Source organism: Rhopalosiphum maidis, chromosome 2 (assembly GCF_003676215.2).
Source record: "Rhopalosiphum maidis isolate BTI-1 chromosome 2, ASM367621v3, whole genome shotgun sequence".
In the NCBI taxonomy this organism is placed as follows: domain Eukaryota; kingdom Metazoa; phylum Arthropoda; class Insecta; order Hemiptera; family Aphididae; genus Rhopalosiphum; species Rhopalosiphum maidis.
In genome coordinates, this window is record NC_040878.1 from 81,750,031 (window position 1) to 81,772,025 (window position 21,995).

The 21,995-nt window shown below is 27.8% G+C and overlaps 2 protein-coding genes across 5 annotated transcripts; one reads left to right on the forward strand and one right to left on the reverse strand.

Moving 5' to 3' along the window:
• Positions 1–7,767: 7,767 nt before the first annotated feature.
• LOC113555198 (cysteine and histidine-rich protein 1 homolog) lies at positions 7,768–13,773 on the forward strand. The gene is made up of 6 exons (XM_026959579.1): positions 7,768–8,413; positions 11,174–11,412; positions 11,507–11,718; positions 11,808–11,968; positions 13,112–13,314; positions 13,631–13,773. The coding sequence occupies exons 1-6, from the start codon at positions 8,123–8,125 to the stop codon at positions 13,656–13,658; spliced, it is 1,134 nt and encodes a 377-aa protein (XP_026815380.1). The 5' UTR covers positions 7,768–8,122; the 3' UTR covers positions 13,659–13,773.
• Positions 13,774–14,182: 409 nt separating this feature from the next.
• On the reverse strand, positions 14,183–20,643 carry LOC113555196 (peroxisomal multifunctional enzyme type 2). 4 transcript variants are annotated; one of them, XM_026959575.1, is made up of 17 exons: positions 20,616–20,643; positions 19,886–19,957; positions 19,409–19,546; positions 19,192–19,344; positions 18,987–19,131; positions 18,799–18,926; positions 18,580–18,696; positions 18,381–18,511; positions 17,817–17,940; positions 17,588–17,751; positions 16,730–16,853; positions 16,421–16,593; positions 16,118–16,294; positions 15,552–15,669; positions 14,789–14,992; positions 14,601–14,701; positions 14,183–14,535 (listed from the first exon to the last, which is right to left on the reverse strand). In XM_026959575.1, the coding sequence occupies exons 1-17, from the start codon at positions 20,626–20,628 to the stop codon at positions 14,422–14,424; spliced, it is 2,196 nt and encodes a 731-aa protein (XP_026815376.1). In that variant the 5' UTR covers positions 20,629–20,643; the 3' UTR covers positions 14,183–14,421. The 4 variants fall into 4 exon arrangements, with proteins under 4 accessions (XP_026815376.1, XP_026815377.1, XP_026815378.1 ...); XM_026959576.1 differs by lacking the exon at positions 20,616–20,643 and adding an exon at positions 20,465–20,609; XM_026959577.1 differs by lacking the exon at positions 20,616–20,643 and adding an exon at positions 20,174–20,359.
• Positions 20,644–21,995: the final 1,352 nt, after the last annotated feature.

The window sequence follows — 21,995 nt, forward strand, 5'->3', positions numbered from 1 at the left end:
TACAAAGAACATGATGATTACTTCATAGTCCATAACCACAATATGTAATGTTCAAATATTGGAATGTAATATCTTAAATCATACCAATTTTTTACAAGGATTACATAGGTAAAGGTAATAAGTTAATAACAGATAGTAGTATTATATTAATTACTACCTATAATCAGTGGCGCCATTTGAGGGGGGGGGGCAACTTGGGCATTTACCCTAGTCTATCATTTACATCAACCTCTTAAGTCGGCACATTTTAAAATTATAAGAAGTCTTATTTTTAACTTAAGGCCATTGTCATAAATCATAATATTAAATATTGATATTATATAAATAAAAATTTATTGTTAATTTTTTTGTTGTATTCTTTAAAGAAGTATATTATATTATTAATCAAGATGTTTAATGTTTACATTATGTGACTGTACATATTGCTAACTACTTGTAAATCAATATTAAAAGGTACCTATTACCTATTTATTATTTATTTATTTATTACTCAATTATTCTATTTTACTTTTTAATTCTAATAAATATTTGAAAAAATTATTTATATTTAATACTTCTAAATCCTGTGTGTGAAGTTTATATACCTGAAAATTTACCCCCCCACCAACCTACTATGGCATTATCATATGTGAATCTGCCGTTGAAAAAATGTTGAGTTGTCAAATCAGTGAGTAGTTGCTCTAATCAAACATAAACTGAAATGACACCACTGCCTATAATAAGCCTATAATATTATCGATACCATTTTATTTTTGGATAAAATTGATTTAATCAATTGTTTGATACTAATAGAAAAATTAATGACTAATATATCTATTATATAAAATAATATATATAATGAAATATTCTTAGAAATAAAAGCTGTTTCTACTCAGAATCATTTTTTGTAATGCTTATAAATTTAATGATCTATTATTAAATTCAAATTTAACACATTTATTACCATGGTCCATGACCTATTTATTAAAATATTAATCAAAGACGTCTGACGTGGTATAATAGTATATTTTACTCATACATACTTTACAGCAGAGATTTCCTGATAATTATTATTTTCTAATATCAAAATTTAAACTATCAACGATGATTAATAATATAATCGTAAATATATTTAAGAATGAAAATTATTATATACATGCATGAACTTCTCTTAGAATAATATATATTTAATTATATATGTGTATAACATACATAGGTACCGTCGACTACCGTGTATTATTTACTCCCTATCTAAAGTAGGTAAATGCAATTTTTTCTAATGTAGGCAAAATTTCGGTTTTTCGTCTAGAAAATAAATTAAAAATTAATAGGCCGTATTAATTCATAATTGCATATATTTATTTTCATTTTAAGGTCAAATAAAACTCAGATGGTCGAATTTTAACGAATTACGGATAGGTATCTAACTCGCATAAATAACTTCTTGGATGTTGGGAACTGCAGCACCTTTCCTCCTGTTTTTTTTTCAAAACTCCAGATCTTCCAAAAAAAAAAAAAATAGTAGATAGTGGCATAATTTGAGTGGTTCAAATTTTTATTTTTGTATCACCAGAAAATCCTTATATGTATACTTTTAATTTTAATTTTCAAAAATCAACATTTGTTTATTACTGTATAATGGACAATGGTCCATAAAAATCAAATAGAGTAATTGGACATCCTAAATTAAAAAGAAAAAAAATGTAATCCTCAAAAGCTGTAAGGTGGCAAAACATCCATATATTATCCAAGTTAAGGTCAATTACCGTATTACTATCTATTTTAAAATTTTAGATGTCATCATAATACAGGAAATACTTTGCACCAGAATTGTTTATTCGAGTTTTGGGTTTTAGGTCTTAAAAGAAAATTTAAGTTATTAAATTCGGCTGTTTCAGCTTAATGAACTTTTCTGATTACGGTTAAATATAAATTTATATGGATTAATTACGGTTAATTTGGGTAATAAAAAAACCTGTTTTATATCAATTATAACATAAGATTTTTTTATATGAATTTGATATATTAATTTTTAAAGCAAACATAAAAAAACATATATTTACCATTAATCAGTCATTTTTCTACTGATATGCGCTTCATTTTTTATATTTATTAATAATTCAAGTTTCAGTTTAACCCAATTATTAATTCTAGTTTCTGGGTAATTTGGGTGTTTATTTTTTCAATTGGGTGTTGTATATTACGGGTTTGGGTTTTGCAATTCATTCGGGTTTCGGGTTACGTTTGGGTGCAACTTGCACCTCGCTGCCAATGATATTTAACAACTACATAAATATAACTTAAAAACATTATTTTTCTTCTATTTTACACAGACTTAGGACTGTCAATAGCAAATTATGACTGTCTTTGTTATGCAATTACAAGTAAGTAAAATGACAATGTATAGGTTTAAATTATACGAGTATAATATAATAATTAAAAAAAAAATTATAAAACTGATAATAATTTGAATGGAAAACGTAACCTTTTTGTATTCTTGACTCAAAACAACCGTTTAAGTTATCCTCCTACAACTTTAACTTAAAATCTAAGTGAAACCTGCATGCTTTCATAAGAACTAATGGCCATACGATTAATAATGATGAATAAATTGTTTTTTTCGAAATCGGCAAATATTATTTTAAGTGAAAAATTGATATTATTTTTTAGAAATTAGGATTAGAGGTATGTTAATGCTGTAGTATCAAGCCAAGGATTGTAAAAAATTGTGTTAAAAAATTTGTTGGGCAACTTTTAAAAGTTCCATCCACAAATATTGAATCAACTTCACTAAAACCTTTTAAAGCAGGACAAAATTCATGTACCGACTATCCACTTATCAATTTTTTTATTTAGGGATGCAATTCACATGTAACCAAAGTCCTGTGTAAGATAAAAAATTGATTTAAAGAAAATCAAATAGATATTATAAATGCATTAAGTGAAATAATTATATCTGAAGAACCATCTATAGATCTAATACAAATAGTTAGTAACACGTAAAACTCTAACTTAAATTATTTAACGACAGAGTTAGGAATTTTTAGTACAATGTTCAAACAAAAATATTGCAGCATTACTATACAGTATTTTCAAATTCAGTGGATCAACCAGAGGAGGCAATCCGAGGCCTAGTACAATAACCTATGTACTTATCTTATGTATATATATTGTAATAACGTAACCCCTCTCGAAATTTTATTCTAGTTGCGCCACTGATCAAATTAGAAGTAAATATTCAAAAAGGTTTTGCATGAATAACAGTCATTTCAAATTTCCAACCAGCACAACAAGTTGTGAAAAATTATTTTCCTGTTTAAAGAGATTGAAGACGTACCTAAGAATGGTGCAAGAAGCCAAGAACGGCTAAGTAGCTTAACTATTTTCCAACTTTAATATAAATTTTGATCAAGTCATTGATAAATTAAGAAGACGTTAAATTATTTTAAATAAAATTTTTGTAGGGAAGAAAATTGTTTATAAAGCAGCAATACACAGGAAGTTTGAGTATTTGTCGGTTAAATATTAAAACACTTTTCTGTACCACCAGAATTTAGGACAATTTGTCTATATACAATATATATGAATGTAAAAACTGAAATCTTTGTCACGCATGTTCTCTAAAATAAAAAAAAAAAACAATGAAAAAGTTTTATACTGTTATACTATAGGTACATCCTACATACTACATGGTACATCAACTTTCACAAAATAATTTCTAATAATAACAGTAAAACTGATAAAGAAAATATCTTATAATGTGCGTACTTGCCGATTATTTAAAAAATTAAATACTCGATTTTTCATTAACTTATAGAATCACAAATAGACTTAACACCTACTCTTTCATTAAAAGAAAAAAATCACGATAATCAACTAAATAGTTTCAGAGAACATGCTTAAGGGGTCGCTACAACAACATTTGTTTTCTCTGTTTATCTCCCACACAATGTAGGAACAAAGATACTCCGAATTTTCACGATTACGACTCTATGATTTAGTTTAGGGCAAAAGCACCTATTACATATTTTATAAAGAAGAGTATTTCCTGTACAGTAACCGGATAGATTATAAATATTAATACTATTAATAATTTATTCAAAATTGTAAATATTAAAAATCTACCCAGTCAATGCATAGGAAATACTCTTCTTAATAAAATATATAATCGGTGCTTTTTCCCTAAACTGAACCAGAGAGTTTTTATTATTTATAAAAGTATTGATTTGCAAGTGTACCTATGTCATGTGTATTATATTATTGTGTACTATAGTCTATAGTCTATAATATAGTACTATATAACTGTATACACTATAATAGATACTATAAAATATAATATTTACAAACAATATATTGTATTGTTTATTTGCGGTTTCAAACCATTGGTTGTTACTTTGTTAGTTTATACATTTAAAAATTAGATTAGACTAGTCAATTTTTTTAATATCCAAAACTATTTAAGCCAAAAATGTACTAAAGAATATAGTCATGCAATCTATCACGATAATATATTTTAAATTTAAAAGTTGAATAAAATGATGTAAAAATATTTCAATAGAAAAATATAAAAAAATAAAAATGTAAGGTTATAAGCATTTATATAGAGTGATTCACCAAGTATGATCATCAGTGATCACCGTAATTATTTTCTAAAATGTCCTTAATTTTCTACAATGAATTTATTCAAATTTTAAATTTTGGAATTGTTAAGTGTTTAAGCAGATTTGTCTTGCATGTGAATAAAAAGGTACCAAATCATTTTCTTCAAATAAATGTACAATTTAAATTGTTAAGTCTAAAAAAAATATCATAACATATTTTTTTTGAATTATTAAGATATATAAAAATTTAATGTAGTATATTTATTATACTATTTAAACTACGCAGAGATTTTTATAAATTTAAGATAATTATATAAGGTGTATTGAAATAGTTAATAAAAGAATTATCCATTAATTATATCCTCAATATTATCATTCAAATTTATTAGGTATTAATGAACAAAGTTAAATAACTCAAAAAGTAAAAATCTATTTATTTGAAATCTGGTTTGAATATCTACATTAAAATGCTTAGATATAGTATAATCTCATTGATAATTTTACAGAAAAAAAGGTGATTCACATTTGAAAAAAAATAAGTTAATATCGTACAACCACCATCATTTAACACTTCTTAAAAATTTAAATGATATAATCTGTGTAATTGTAAATATTGTTCTTAATTTAACTTATAAATTCCAAAATTCATAATTTGAATGAATTCAATTTTACAAAATAATAGGGTGAGCATTGTAGCATGTTTGGTGAATTATCCTGTATGTGTGTGTATGCTGTATAATTATTGAATTGGACGAAATACCCTTAAAAAAAAAAATAATTATTTAATTTAACATTAACTGAATGTATAGTTTGAATGATTGAGCAAACTTTTAAAATTTTCATAATTTTTATTTTTAATTTTTTTCTAGTTGACGTTTTATTAAAACTATTAAAATAAAATATATTTTATTTTGCCATATCCGTTGTAGATTTTCTTTTAACAATTGTCAAGCCTTACTAAGACTAAGTCTTAGTATATGAATAATGAGTATATGATAATATACAGAGTGTAACAGTACTACTTAACAAATAGAGTAACATTTGCAATGGAAGTTTGTCAAATAGTTTTTTACACCTTATATAGGTACCTTGGTACCTAACTAATTGTATTGCATACTTAAATTTATATATATTATATGTATTATGAAATATTTAATGTAAAATATAAATGAGTATCTCAACATCTTGCTGGCATATGTGTAATTTCGCAAAATTTCTAGAGATGCAAAACTAATCAGTTAAGTTATATACTCTACATAATTACAGCTTGTTTTGCTTTCAAATTTATTTACCACTTTAAATTCAATTCCAGTTCCACGGTCAACATTTCAAACATAATTCAGTATCATCATTAATATGAACTATGTAAATTTTATATTTTTATAAATAAAAAATCAACACTATAATTTATTACATTGATATATAATAATATATTTATTTGGGCCATTTAAGGAGTGCAAAATGATAGTATTGCACCTTTACAAAAATTCCAGGAGATGCAAGTGCACCCTTTTTCATTCCCGTTATTACGCTCATGCTTGCTGGGATTCTTTTAAAATTAAGGTTGTGGTTGTCGAGATATTCAGTAATGATGACAATTTCTCACTGAGAAAAAGAATACTTAAAAGTCTCAAATAAGACTGACTCCTTATTCAGTTCACCTAACCATCTACGTCCCAACACTATCAAATGACACAAACTATAATATAAAATTACTAATATTTATCTGACTGCTCTGCGCTCCAGGACGAGGATGACCTTAACAACATGATTGCGTGGTTTAACAATATTGGTTTGCAGTTTAATGTAAGTAAATGTCATTCAATGTCATTTTTAAATCACCGCTCCTCTATTAGTTATACGTATTCATATAACATATTATAATATTGAAAATAATTGTTACTACTTGTATTATATTTTATCTATCTTACATATAACATATTATTATTGAATTATTAACATGTTTAAACTTCTATACATGTTATCTACATTTTAAATTGTTCTGTGTTTAAATTGTTGTATAAGGCTTCGCCCGTTAATATATATAAATAAATAAATATAATCAAAAGTCAAAACTATCGAGAACCGAAGTATAATATAGTTTATGCGAATTGCGGACGAAAAGTCCGGAGACAAAAAGTCCGTTTTAAAAAAAGTTGGACAAAAAGTCCAGATTCAGTTTTTATAGTCGAACAAAAGGTCCGACCACATTTTTGGGGTCGGACAAAAAGTCCAAAAATTAATATTCATTTTAAATATTTAAAAATTTAAAAATATTTATACACATATTATATTATTATATTTTTGTATAACCAACAAAAATATAACGGAAATTCACTATAGTTAGGTATCTATAGTATTGACGAATTTATATTTAATTTTTATAATTAAAATTAAAATTGATAATAAATTATATAATTATACATGAAAATAAGAAAATTGAAAAAAAAATATATATAATATGTCTACAAACATTTTAAAATTTTTAAACAAATATAACATTATGTAAAATATTTTGTATTTTCGGACTTTTTGTCCGACTATAAAAACTGAATCCGGACTTTAGTCAAACTTAAACGGACTTTTTGTCCATGGTCTTTTTATCTCCGGACTTTTTGACCTATTACCAGTTTATGCACCTATTAATTATTACCTATAACACTAAAATAGGCTAAAGACAAATAATTGTCCGTTATTATCACAGGTATAATGTAAATCGCGTGTCATTAGTGCGTTTAGTGTTTACACGACGTTCGTGGAGAAGGAGGAAGAGGTGCTTCCCGCAACATTACGAGTTGCGAAAGTTTATTTAAAAAAAAAAAAAAATAATAATAATAATAGTATTAGTATACCGTCCTTGGAGTCCCCACGACGTTTCGTGCACCGCATAGAGTAATATTACTCTATGGACCTATGTTGCACCGCGGCTGGTGACGAGCACGCGCGAGTCGTCGGCGATAATCAAATAATCAATATCCGCAATAGTCCCGCATTCGGATTCGCGGTGGAACGGCGTTAGCGACGTGTACACGTCACCGGACGCATGCCGCCGTCACCGCCCAAGGGAAGTACACCGCCCGACAGCCCTCCCGCATCGCCGACAGCAGGCCGTAGAGCAAGTCGGTGCGCGTGCGCGTGTATGCCGTCCTTGAAGCGCGCAGCCCGATCGAACAGCTGACGTGACTCAGCCGCCCGCCCGTCCGCTGGACAAGTTGTATTTATTATTACGGCGCAGTTGTTGGTTTTTTTTTTATATCGTTTTCTTTCTCCCGTAGTCCGTACCACTTTGACTCGTCGCGCACCAACCGAACGTAATATCAGTATATTAATTTTTTTTCTCTTACTGCCGAGCCCCGTCAAATTTGTTTTTCTCGTTTTTGGGTTTTCTTTTGCTGTTGTGCGCGAGTATCGCATAGTACAATACTAGTGGTGCTCGTAAATAGTCATACAGAGTAGACGATATTATTCTGGCACATAACCTTTGGGTCTGCTCAAACGCAATTTCTTTGCATCCGCGCCGTTTTCCGGAAAATAGTCGGGCCATGTCCGACGGTGAAGGTTCGACGCAGACGGCCGCGGTGGAGACTGGTGGTCAACCGGACAACATAACGGCGGCCATGGATGAACAGCAGCAGAACGTGTCCATCACTAAAGACGACGGAGAACCTAACCCGAAAAAGGCCAAGCTTTCAGGTAGCGGCGGTGATGTGTTTGGCCGGAGTGGCGGTGGCGGTGACAAGCAGCACGCCGCTTCGGAAAAGCTGGAGCATAGGCTGGGAGGCATACTATGCTGCGCCGTGTGCTTGGACTTGCCCAGGTCGTCCATCTATCAGGTGAGAATCAACGATTTCGAACGCTTTGTGCGCAGTTCTGACTCCAAACCACTCATCTGTTCTGTGTTCTATTTTTAAAAATCGTATCTTCTACTCATCTCGTTGTTGTTATTATTATTATTATTATTATTATAACTATTATTATTATTATTATTATTATTATTATTGTTGTTGTTGTTGCTGTCGTCGTTCGTACCAGCTGACCGACATGCCGCCGCCGCGGCTGTAGTCCCTGGGTCAACGACATTAAATTATGCGCGCGCGAATTTCGTTTATCACCTTTCCCCGATCGTTGTTGTAATAAAATAAATTATAATATAATATTTTTCGACATTTCGATTACGTCCGTGCGTTTCCGTATTGTTGCGCGTCACGATGACATTAGGCTTAGTACTGTAGATACTAGTTACCAACCTTTTTGGCATTTCCCAATCTAAACGACCTTAGCCTCTTCTCGCTACGGTGTGTTCATCAATAATTTTGCATACATTCCCGAGATAAATCACGGTCCATCGTCCGTGGTGCAAAGTCCAACAGCATAGAATCGGTACTAATCGTATGAAATAATAATAAAAATACATTTCTGGTGCGGCTGGGTCTTTCCGTTATCTTTTTCATGCCATGTGCTCAGTTAGACAGCAGACACTATTATGTGTGTTCGAAATTGACAATACATATTTATTCGAACAAAATACAATTGTATGTTATGGTATTCGGTAAAAAAAAACAATTTTTAAAACTTTGAATATTTTAAAAAAGAATAAATATGTTAATTGATTATGAAGATTAAAAATGATTATTTAAGCACATTTACTCGAAAAATGTATATCAAATTATTTAACTATAATTAATGATAATATATTATAGTAAAAATGTATGAGTATAGAACAGTCATAAAACGTCAACGCCCACTAAAAACAATTTTGAGACGTGTTCACCCTCACATATTATGATGTGAGCTGTAATGGTAATCGGTAAAAAATCTCGATGAAAAAAATCCCAAATAAAGTCTCTTAAAAACGTACTGTTAATAATTAATTTTATATATTGAAATATAATATTTAGGAACTAGTATTATAGTGTATAATTATATATTCAACTCGAAATATTATTTATTAGTAAAATGATTTATTATGATTTATTTTTTTATTTTTTATTTAGCATAGGTATAATATTAAAGTGGTCGCATTAAATTAATTATTAATAACGAAATTAATGGTCATTTATTCGGTATAATGATGTGACAGATGTCGCACACTAATTTGTTTTTAATGACAGAATTGTCATTTGTTAATATTTATCATCTATTATATTATTTATATTATACGATCTTATAACATTTTTGTTTTTCAAACGTTATTTTTAATGTGTATATTTTTCAATAATACCACAGAATAAATGAAATCTAATTTCATTATTATGTGATAATACTAAGCCCTAATAATTATTGTGCCCTTGAACTAGGATTTCGAGTAATGCGTTCAACTGCTAATTCTGCATTTTATTTAAGAAGGTATTTAAACCTACTATATGTTTGTAGAACTAAACATGCGTCGTAAAATATGTGAAACTTAAATAATATTTATCTTTTAACATATTATTAGAATAGATTAAACAATATTTTTTACTAATTATACATTTTGATTTATTAATATCGATTACTAAAATGTTCAACTCGACATAAACCCATATCTTTCAAATTAATTATTATGGACCTATTATCCTTTGATACTAAATCCATATAATACACCAGTGTCATAATTGAAAATGTTTCATGGGGGGGGGAATATAAAAATAAATTTTTCAATATAACTTGTGGGGGCTTTGCGCCCCACCCCCAAATATATAATATTAAATATATACATAATTTTATAATGTATATTTATCTCTTGACAAAATATCTCCAATGAGAGATCTCTTTATTGTAAAAAAAAAAATTGCATATTATAAAAATGAACAAAAAGTGTATTAAATTAGTTATCAATATTTTTATTTTTATAATATTATATCTAGATTCCTTAGCTTCTTGGCACGCTCATCACCTCTTCGCTTAAAAATTTAACATCATCATTGATCGCCAGCATTAAATAGACAATTAAATCTTTTCTACAAACAAAATTAAAATATTTGATTTATTAGTTATTATGAAAATGTATTTTATTAAGCACAGCTTATACAATATCAACATATTATGATATGTTTCGAAAATACGTTTTGATTCTTTTAAAGGCTGAAAACATCCTTTCTGGCGTACTTGTATTTTTGGAATTGTGGTTTTACCCATTATTAGAGTATTTTATTATCTTATATCTTTGTGTATGTAACATGAAGTCATGTAGATACTGTAATATTACTAATTAGGTACAATGTGTCGTAGGGCACTCCGTGTTCATATAAATCAATAAGTATTATCAATGAAAGTGAAATAACCATTTATTTTAAAAATTATGCTGATTGCTTACCGAGTAATAAACTTACGAATTTAGGAATCGAAATTTGACCTAAAACATTAAAAAATGCAAATATGTCATAAAAATGTCTTTAAAAAATACCTAAAAAATTTTTTAAATAGTATTATAGTAAAAACTCTCATGAATTTGGAAATATGATCTAAGAATATTTAAAAATTTAAAATAATAGATTTTGAATAACTATATTATTGAAGAAAAAATTGGTGAGCATTTTTGGTGAATCATATTGTTTACTAATCTATGGCGTATGTATATGTAATAACTTTATATACTGTATATTTGTTTACAGTGTACAAATGGGCATTTAATGTGCGCTGGATGCTTTGCTCATTTATTGGCTGATGCACGTTTACGAGATGAAATGGCCACATGTCCTAATTGTCGTGTGGACATTGCGAAAAATACAGCTACACGTAACTTGGCTGTTGAGAAAGCAGTTAGTGAACTTCCATCAGAGTGTCAGTTTTGCGCTAAAGAATTTCCACGTAACACATTACAACATCATGAACAACAGCTTTGTGCGGAACGGTAAGCTTAATTTAACTTTTTTTATATTTAGGTATTCATGGAAAGTAGTTTATGTATATGAAAACATTTATATTTTGTTTACATTCATTTTTAGACCAGTAAAATGTGGATACAGTAAAATAGGCTGTCCTTGGCGTGGACCCAGTCATGAAGCGTCTGAACACGAAAAAGTGTGCCCTCACCCATCAACTACGGGAAAAGATGTTATGTCCGCACTTGATGCTATGGACCAAAAGTTTCAGGAAGAGAAGCTTTTGTATGACACTATATTTGACTTGATGAGTTTTGAAAAGATAACATTTAATGGTAAGTCATCAATATAGTATAATATTTTGAAGTATGGCAACATTGGCAACTAATGTTTAAATTAAATCGATATTTAATTTGATGTTTAGATTTGCAATTAAAACCATACAGAACAGAAGAGTTTGTACACAAATTGTACTATGAGACTGCCCGATTTTCGGCGTTCAATTTTCAGTGGGTTGTCAAAACCCGCATCAATAACATGCAAAGAGACCCAGCATTGAGTGTTGATCGTCACATGTCATACCAGGTAATTTATGTGCAACATTTGTAGGAAAAAAATGTATTAATTTTTAAATTTTTGTATTGTATTCACTATAATATTTTTAAAATAATATAATTTGAAAAACATTGTTTCATAGAAAAAAAACAGGTAAGTTCTATTTAATATAAGAAAAAACAATAATTAACCCATAATATACACAAATGCGTAAAACACAACCACGAGTATCCATGTACGTGTTATCAGTCCTTTCAGTGTTAGGTTACACCACAAATTTGGATGTCATTCATCACTGTAACGTTTAAGGTCGACGTGTATTCAACTAAAATCAATGTGACATGGATAATCTATTTACAATTGTGAAACAGGAGACAAGATATTTTTTGTTATATTAATAAACGTTCACAGTTTTCAAGAACATCGCACAACTACTACTACTTCTAGTACTAGTACTACTACTACTACGACTGCATCATCCTCATGGTATGGAATCTCAAATCAATCTATCGCTGAATCGGCACATGCACGACAAAATTCATATTGCCATCTATAAAATGTGTTTCTTTTTTTGTTTTTGCCCGTTTCTCTACGTCCGCCACGTCTAGACACATTATACCTAAACACCATCGAAGAGATAACAACGGCTGAAACATCAATTAAAGACGCCCATATGGATCAGATCGCAGGATTTTTTTGTATAAACAGTTTTTGTTTTTTACGACGTTTTCAAAGTAAACTTTACGGATTCTTGTTAATTATTCTTGCTAGGTTATTATAAACATATTTATTAAAAACTTGTAATTGTATTTTTTTCTTAAATTCATTTTTATTTGTATAAAGGGTAAGCTTTGGTAAGTCATTAGTCAGAAATATACTAAAATGCTTTTATTTTTTTTTCTTGTCCTGGTAAGTTATGCTAACATTTGGAAGCACTGTGTATAATAATTTGGGTTGAGTTTTGTTTTTCAGGTGCATTCGGAACTAATATACTTTTAAAAGAATTTACTTAATTAATCATATTTTACCACTAATATTTCAGGATTATTTTTTGCAGGTTATTCGTTGTAGTATCTGAAAATACTAATTGATTTTTTTTTTTTTTTTTATTCATTCCTCTGTTTCCTTTACGCTCTCAATTATGTCGTCGTCATGCTGATCATCTGTAAATAGCTGATTCTGAAAACCAAAATCCCCACACCCATGTCTGTCCATTATCTAGTAGTTAAAGGACCATTTGGTGATATGAAGGTGAATCCGAAAATTTATAAGTTTGAATTCAACGAGAATGAAACAGAAACACAATTTGTAACATTGCCATTACCAGACTCAGCCGAATGTAATCGGCTGTTAGCTGCCAAAACTATCAACTTGAGGTAAAAAACAAATAAAATTAAACTTTTAATAGATTTGATTGAGTCTTAATATTATATTATTTTGTTATTTATAATTTTAAAGTTAATTTAACCTTGAATATTACTTATACATTTAAATATATTAAATATGTGAATTGAAGCATAATTAATAATTATAATGAATTTGATATTAAATTTATAAATCACAGTAAATTGTGTTATAGTCTATATAAATAATAAATGTCTAAAAATTATGTTTATGTTTGATGTTACTTATCATATAATATTGGTATGTATTTATAGGATAATAATTTTAAAATTTGTTTATTGTTCTCAGGTTGATCATGTTTTTGGTTTCAAAATAATCACAAAATCAATACTTATATATATTTAAATATATATAAATATAAATAAAATAAAATTTAATCATCAAAAAGCTGTTTCCACTTATATTATTAAAATGTTTATTTTTTTCTTTATTATTTACCTAAGCGTATATAGATATAATTGTTTTTTTTTCTAATTAACAAAGCGTATTAAGATAATTTTTAAAAGTTTTATAGTTTATTTTTATCTTATTATTTTATTTTATGTTATTGTTGACGTCATTTCCCCATGGTTTCACCTTGCCCTACAGCACACGTTTATCTTTCCTCATTTTATTGTATTTTAATATTTTATTGGACATAAATAAAGTAACATTTCAGTTATTATATAAATTGACTTTTTATTTGTATAATATGTTCTTCATTTAATAGAATATTACAAATAAAAAATATTTCATATTTAATTTGAAATGGTTGTATTTTAAAACATACAAATTTAAAGAAATGTGTAAAGGATGTATAATTTGATCAGTTTAATAGCTAAATATTAAATAAATAACAAATACAATCATGTTTATTTATTAAAAATATTGCTCGGTAAAAAAAAAAAAAGAAATAAAAACAATAATAAATAACTAATTACACATAAAAGATCATTTAAACATAAATCAATAAAATAAATAAAAAATGTTCAACACTACATATATTTAAATTATGATCCAAGGCAAATTCCCCACCCTTTAACACCATAAACCTTACCTTAAATTTTATTTCTTGAATTCCAAAAACATATAAATTACTTTTATAACTTGGATTCAGTATTTAATGCTTTTAATTTTTGAGCTAACATGATGTTCCCTTTGATTTTCAATTTACCTTTCATAAATGCCATTTGAGGATTTAGCTTTCCAAGAGCCTGAATAAAGGTTTTTCATATATATTATGGATGCATAATAACAGTATAATATTTGTGATACTTACCAAATCAATCATATCTGAATCATCAATAGTCAATGTTGTATCTGCTTTAATGCCTTTTTCAGGTTCTCCTCGATAAATTTTACCAGTCTTCAAGTCTGCAGCTAATTATTAATTTTAGATAATTTAATATTAATACAACTCTACAAGTTTCTTCATTATAGATATATTTTCAATAAAATAACACTTACTCCATGTACTAGTAACTTTACCACTTTTTGTGATATGGTACACAAAGACTCCATTAATAGATTTTAATAAACTTGGATTAGATTCTATACGTTCTTTCATACCATGGAATACTGCATCACTTGGCAGTTCTTCAACTTTTCCAGAGCACAATACCACATGTGGCTTGGCAGGCATTCTAATTTCGTGTAATTCCATGTAAGCGCCTAAAAAATAACACTTATGATTTAAAATTAAAAATAAACATTTTCAAATTATCATTTATTTATTTTATTGTTTTTTAAAAATTGACCTTGGAAAATAATGCTTTTATACAAAATTGCAGATTTAATCTAAAACAGGAAACTCACCTAGTGAAAACAAAATCTACAAATAATATAATAGCAAATACAGTGAAAAATAATAAAAATATAACAACAGAGAATATAAGATAAGCTTGTTGAAACATAATTTTTGTTTAATTATTTTATTCCGAAGAATTTGCTGATAAGTCTTAAAAACTAAACTGTCATTTTGTTTATAGCTGTATGAGAATATTAATTGTACAGGTCAATATGTTAAATAATTGTATAGGTCAATAAGTATGTTAAGTAATTGAATTGGTGGCATAATTAAAGGTTTTAAATTATTAAATGAAACAATCAAGGTCACATGAATATCATCTATATGACTAGATATAGAGTATATGTTTATATAAAAATAAATAATAATAAATATTAAAAATATGAAGACCGATAATTATATTACCTTAAAGAAAAAATTTACCTGATAGAACTGTGTCGTTTGTTTCTGATACAGTAGTTTTGAAGTGAATGCGGCTCCCTTCTCTCCACATTGATGTGCACAATGTTTGGCCTGGTATAACTGGTTTACTGAATCTCACCTAGAGGTCAATGTAGCTTGTAAATTAATGAGCTGTTTGTTCATACTCCCTATACATGCATTTCATTTTTCTGTACATTTATTTTATACTAATCATACTACATAATACAGTTTAACAATATTTGGTTTTTACTTTTTTTCTTCAAATAACTTATAATTTAATAAAAAAAAATACTGATTTTTAATTACGCATTTATTAACATACAGTAATAATGCAATATTTCAAATATCTAATATTTAACCTTAATTAATCAAAATTTAGATTAAAATGAATGTCCTACATTCTGTTAAATTAATAAATGAATGTTTTATCAAGTACACACGTAACAAAAGATAAAGTTAAAACTATATTAAGATTAATTTCAGTGATTTAACGTATAACAATTGTAGTTCAAGTAAATGTTATTATTAACATCGACAAATTAAAAAAAAAATTATTATGCAAATACCTTAAGTGATTTGAATAATTTTGAATCATTATCAGCAAATTGTTTGAGAACATGTCTTACTGACATACCCAGAGTTGCTAAACCATGAAGTATTGGTTGTTGATAACCTGCAGCAAGTGCAAATGATGGATCTATGTGTAAAGGATTCAGATCACCAGATAATCTATAAACAGCTGCCTAATAACAATGTATGATATGTGTGAATGTAATATAATTCAAAATAATTGTATTATATATTTGTATTCAAAATAAAAAGAAATGAATATGACTAAGCATTCCTAATACATAAATAAAAATCATTACTTGATTCACAGAAGTTTTCTCTTTAACAGTTGAATCTGGAGACCGATTAGGTTCATCAAGTAATGGAATCATAACACTGGACACTCGTTTCCCTCCAAATCCTCCAGCCGACAAAACAAAAGTACATATTTGTGATGTGGCGATCAAATCACCAGATTCATCATACGTTTTAGCTAAAATAATTAATAAAGAAATTATTTAGCGCTTAAATTAAACATAAAAAGTAATGAATATGTAGAAAAATATATTTTTTATGGTTAAGAAACAATTTATGTAAAATCATCAAAATTAAAAAAATAAAACTCATACCATCAACAACAATAACAGCATTTTTTCCTTTATCCAACACATCAGAAATACAAATTTTAGTTGTAAGTTTAGCTTCAGTTTGTAATGGCTTATGTAGTTCTAAATATTGTTCACCATGTAAAACCTATAAAATATAATCTTTAATTTTTAAAATAAATAACAGCGTTAGAATAGAAATCATACTAAAAAAATACTGAGAAAATATTTTATAAATACTAATTAACATGTAAAAGAAAACATGTCGTTTAATATCTCTGTTTGATAAGTGGTAATAGTTACATAAATTACTTAAAGTGGTATACAAGTGATATGGTTCCACATCAGTACCATATTTAGTTATTGTATGATTGAAAATTAAATGATGTTTAGTCTTCAAAACCATTTAAGCAAAAATCTAACCTAATCTTAACAGTAAGAAAAAACCGATTTCATTTTTATTTGTCTGATGATACCAAGTATACAAACAAAAATGTATTTTTTTTTTTTTTATTTTATGTTATATAGTTATAAACTTAAATATTTTTAACATTTATATTCTACGAAAAAAAATGAAAACGACATTGTTGAATGAGTTTTCTTTTTTATGTGAACATTTGAATTAACTAGGATTATTGATTGAAACACAAACAATTTATGTACTTTTAATATGGATTAATTAAAATATATTATGTAGTAATATAGTTATTTAGGTAAGATAGTTTTTTTTTTATATATATAAAACATTATTGACTACCTAAGATTAATTTTCTCTTGCCTACATTCAAACTTGACAACAATTAAAGCATCAGTAGTGTACTAAATATTCCACAAACAAGTTTTATAATAAACCACAAAGATAAGCATACATATGACTTATACCTGAGATAAATCAAACTCTTTGCCGGGTATTGCTTCAGTTATCAAATTACTACTCATAGTAGCCATCAGACTGGGTAAAATTGCATAAGTAGGAATTGTAGAGAAATTTTCATGAGATTCATATAAGTATTGTAAATCACTTTCTTCTTTTACATTTGCTCCAACTATGAATAAAAAAAATATATATTTTTAATTAAATAGTAAGAATTAATTAATATTTTAAATTTACCTCCAATAGCATAAATTATGGAATCTCGGTAATTGTAACTAAACACACCACTAGCTTCATTTAAGGTTTCCTCAGGACCGGATTTGATTTCATCTAAAATTCCTAATAAAGTTGAAGATGCTTCCTACAATCAACAGTTTTACTTGTTAATTGTATAAATAAATAAAGTAATATTAGTATTTATATATTATCTTTACTACTGCCCAATGCTGTAACTACCACCAGTCACTTATTCATTATTCAAAGTTACACAAAATCGAACAAAACACTACTTAAAAAAAAAAAATGATTTACTTCAAAGACACCGTGAATGCAAAAACAGCTATGATAAAAAAAACTGTGAATACCAAAGAAGAGAAGGTTCCTAAAACTGAAATATTTTGGAAATAAAACATAAATACATGTTCACAGAAAAGTAATATGCATACTGACAATTGGTTAGTCGAGATAATTGAATTGGTAGTTAGACTGATAGTTGTAACATCAGGCAGTAGTCAAAATAATGGAATGGGAATGGTTTATAGTACATTAAATGGATAAGTACTAAGATATCAATTTAATTACCTCAATAGAATTCAGTCTAGTTGCTTGTGACATATCAGTCAACTGATTCCAAACATCTCGGACATTTTCTGGATTAACTGTGTCTGTAATCTTGTGTCTAAGTATAGCACCAGTTCCTCTCACCAAATGACCTATAATTTTATTTTATTTAAATAGTAAAGCATACTTTTTATAAAATTTAGTTTTTTAAAATTCTTACATTTTGTAGCCCATCCAGCAGCTGATTCAATGATAGAACCATTTTCATCACAGTTCTCATGACAAAGCCATACAACTACAGGAGCAATTAGTTCAGGTTTTAATTCGGCAAAGAAATCTAAGGAACATTATATTATTATTACACAATCATTAGAATATATTTATGTTACCAGAACTTAAAACTGAGATTTTTTTTAATTAAAAAAAATGTTTTAAATACCTGGTGGTAGAATGTCTTCAGTGAGCCGAGATGCTGCTGTTGGTACAATCACATTACAGTTAATATTGTTTTTCCTACCTTCAATTGCCATTGTGTTACAAAGACCCACTAAACCCAATTTGGCAGCCCTTGAAAAAAAAAAATATTTTATCACTTTGGTAAAACTAAAATCTATTTTATTTAATTACGAGTAGTTAGCTTGTCCAAAGTTTCCATATAAACCAGAATTAGAACTTGTGACAATAACTCTACCATAATTTTGTTTACGAAAATGTGGCCATGCCGCTTGTGTAACCTTAAAAGCACCTTTCAAATGAACATCGTGTACCAAATCTATACGGGAAAACAATAATCAGTAAAATTGAAATAAAATTAATTGGACTATTTACTTACTCCAATCTGATTCACTGATTCGTGCAAACGATTTATCTCTTAGTATTCCAGCGTTATTCACTACTATGTCAATACGGCCAAAGTTTTCAAGTGCAGTCTGTACTAATTTATCACCATCAACGACAGAGTCATAATTAGGAACAGCTTTTCCACCTAATAATAAATTAAATTAATAAATATAATCATAGAAGATAAATTATTATAGAAATTAACTTACCTTTAGAGCGGATTTCTGATACAACAGTATCTGCAGCTTTGCTACTACTACCATCTCCAGATCGACTACCACCAAGATCATTGACAACGACAGAAGCTCCACGCTCGGCAAATAATAACGCATAAGCTCTACCCAAACCTTAAAATCAAAACACAACTTTTTTAAATTTTAGTTAGTAACAACAAAATTTTAAATAGTATGTTAATAATTTAACTGTAAAAATGTTACAACTGAAAAATTTGGTTTCTAGAATAAAAAATAACACAAATATAATTTATTAATTCATAAATTAGAAACTAAAAATCCTCGGATCCAAACCAAAATAGGTGTAGACTGTAAAGAATCAGGAAATGTTGATTATAAAAACTTGAAGAAATGAAAATTATAGATTAACAACCCATTGATATTTAAAAAAAAAATTAGACTAAATTTTATTTAACTAATGTATGGTTATTATATAAATAATTTTCAATAAACCTGCACCAGCTCCGGTAACAATTGCTACTCGTCCATCAAAACGTAAATTGTCCATGTTTTGTTTTGATATTTCTAGAATAAAAATAATACATTCATTATATCTAAAACTATTATATTATTAACATTTTATTATGCGTGTACAAGTAAATCAAGGGTTTGTATGATTTTTACAAACATAAAAATTTTAATTAAATATTCAAAAACCAAACTTCATACTATATATTTTATAATAGTAAGAACTGTAGTACAAATATATTCATTCTACAAATTTATGAAGGTGATATTTACAACATTAATAATTGCTCTTGATATTCAATTTTCAACCTCGAAAATTGCGGGCTTTAAATGTTTGGTCAGCTATAGAATTGGTAATGTACACAATCAACGACTATCGACGTTTAATACAAAAAATTTGCATGAGTTGCATAATAAAACAAATTATTCAAAAAATCGTCTCCGTAAGTACGAGAGAAATTGTCAGTGAACTATTTTCAAGGACACATCTACAAATAACAACTAAAGAAGAGAGATTAACGAATAATTACCGACAATGGATCTTTTTTTTAAGTGATTACTTACTGACTAGTGAATATAGATTATTATAGTGAACTATAAATATTTTAATTTATATTATTGAAGGTTGTAATTTTATAACCAGTAACTTAAAAATAGTATCCACTGTCCACTGATCACTATTCAAGTTATCATTAATCGACTACTGAGTACTGACTGACTAGTGTCATCGTAATTCGTAATGTTCGTAACACATTCATGAACAGTTGAACAGACCGTCTTGCTGGCCAATCGGCAAGACGTGTACCCGTTCTACCGGTGCATGCACAGGCACAGAATAAATTTATTCTGTCGTACAGGTGTCAGCAATTTGATAGCAGTTATCACAATGGAGAAATGATAAGAAATGATGAACCATATCACAGTCTTAAAAGATCTAAAGTGATATTTTCTAAGACCGTGATCCATATCATGACAAATTAGATTTAAAAAAATTATAATTTGTCATGATCCATATAAGCCATATTTTCAGTTAAGCGCAAGAAGCACAAATAATATTTATTTATAACCGTGCTATAAATACTAAAATAGTTAATATCTTTAAACATTGTACGGTTCACAATATTAATTTTATAATACTCTGGAGCGCATAAATAAAATTATAAAATATAGATAGAATTATATGTCTATGGTTTGGAGCGTTTATAAATTATTTTTCTTAAGTGTTTCATAAATCACTTAAATCATGATCTTATATTAGTTATATTCATAAACGTCATGATATAATGTATTATAGTCAATAATTATATTATATTATTTTTTAATGACTAGCACAAGCCAAAATATGTATTTATTTTGATTCTATGTAGCATTTAACTAGTACAATTTATCACAGGTTATTATTAAAGTTATATAGTTAAACATAAGACGTTAAAAACAATAAAATGATTAAAGATGTTTGAAAATAGTAGCTGAAAAACAAAAATAATATATTATATTGATTACCGGTAGATGATTCTGGCGAGTGGTGATAATTAACATATGAGATGGGGTAAGATGGAACATAAAAAGGTGAGTAATTTCTTATTGGATAGGAAAGGACTACACAAAGAGTGAGATTGATGAGAGTTTATCCAGAGCATCAACTGCACCACTGCATTAGAAAAGATAAAATGAAAGAAATATCTGGATCAATATAACAAGAGGCAAGAGTTGCAATGCTTAGAAAGAACCGAATAATAGAGTAATATCATAAGAGGGGTGTAGTATAATAATAAAAACAAAAGCAGCGTAAAATAAAAAACGAGTTTAAACCCATTTGATATATAGTTAGTAAAAAGTTTATTACATTATAAATTTAGTCAAATTTTAAAATGAAATCAAGCTTTCTATTCGTATTTGTTAAATCATAAATCCCTGGAGGGGAAAACCCCCAAGGCCCCAGAATCTAGATCCCCCTTCCCCGTGAATACACCATTGCTTAGATAGTTAAGAATAGGTAAGTCCAATACACAAAGCTCAAACGCCTCAAACATAAAAGAAGTTAAAACTAGTCTGTTAATGAATACAGTTGTTCATGGGTATCACTAGAGTCCAA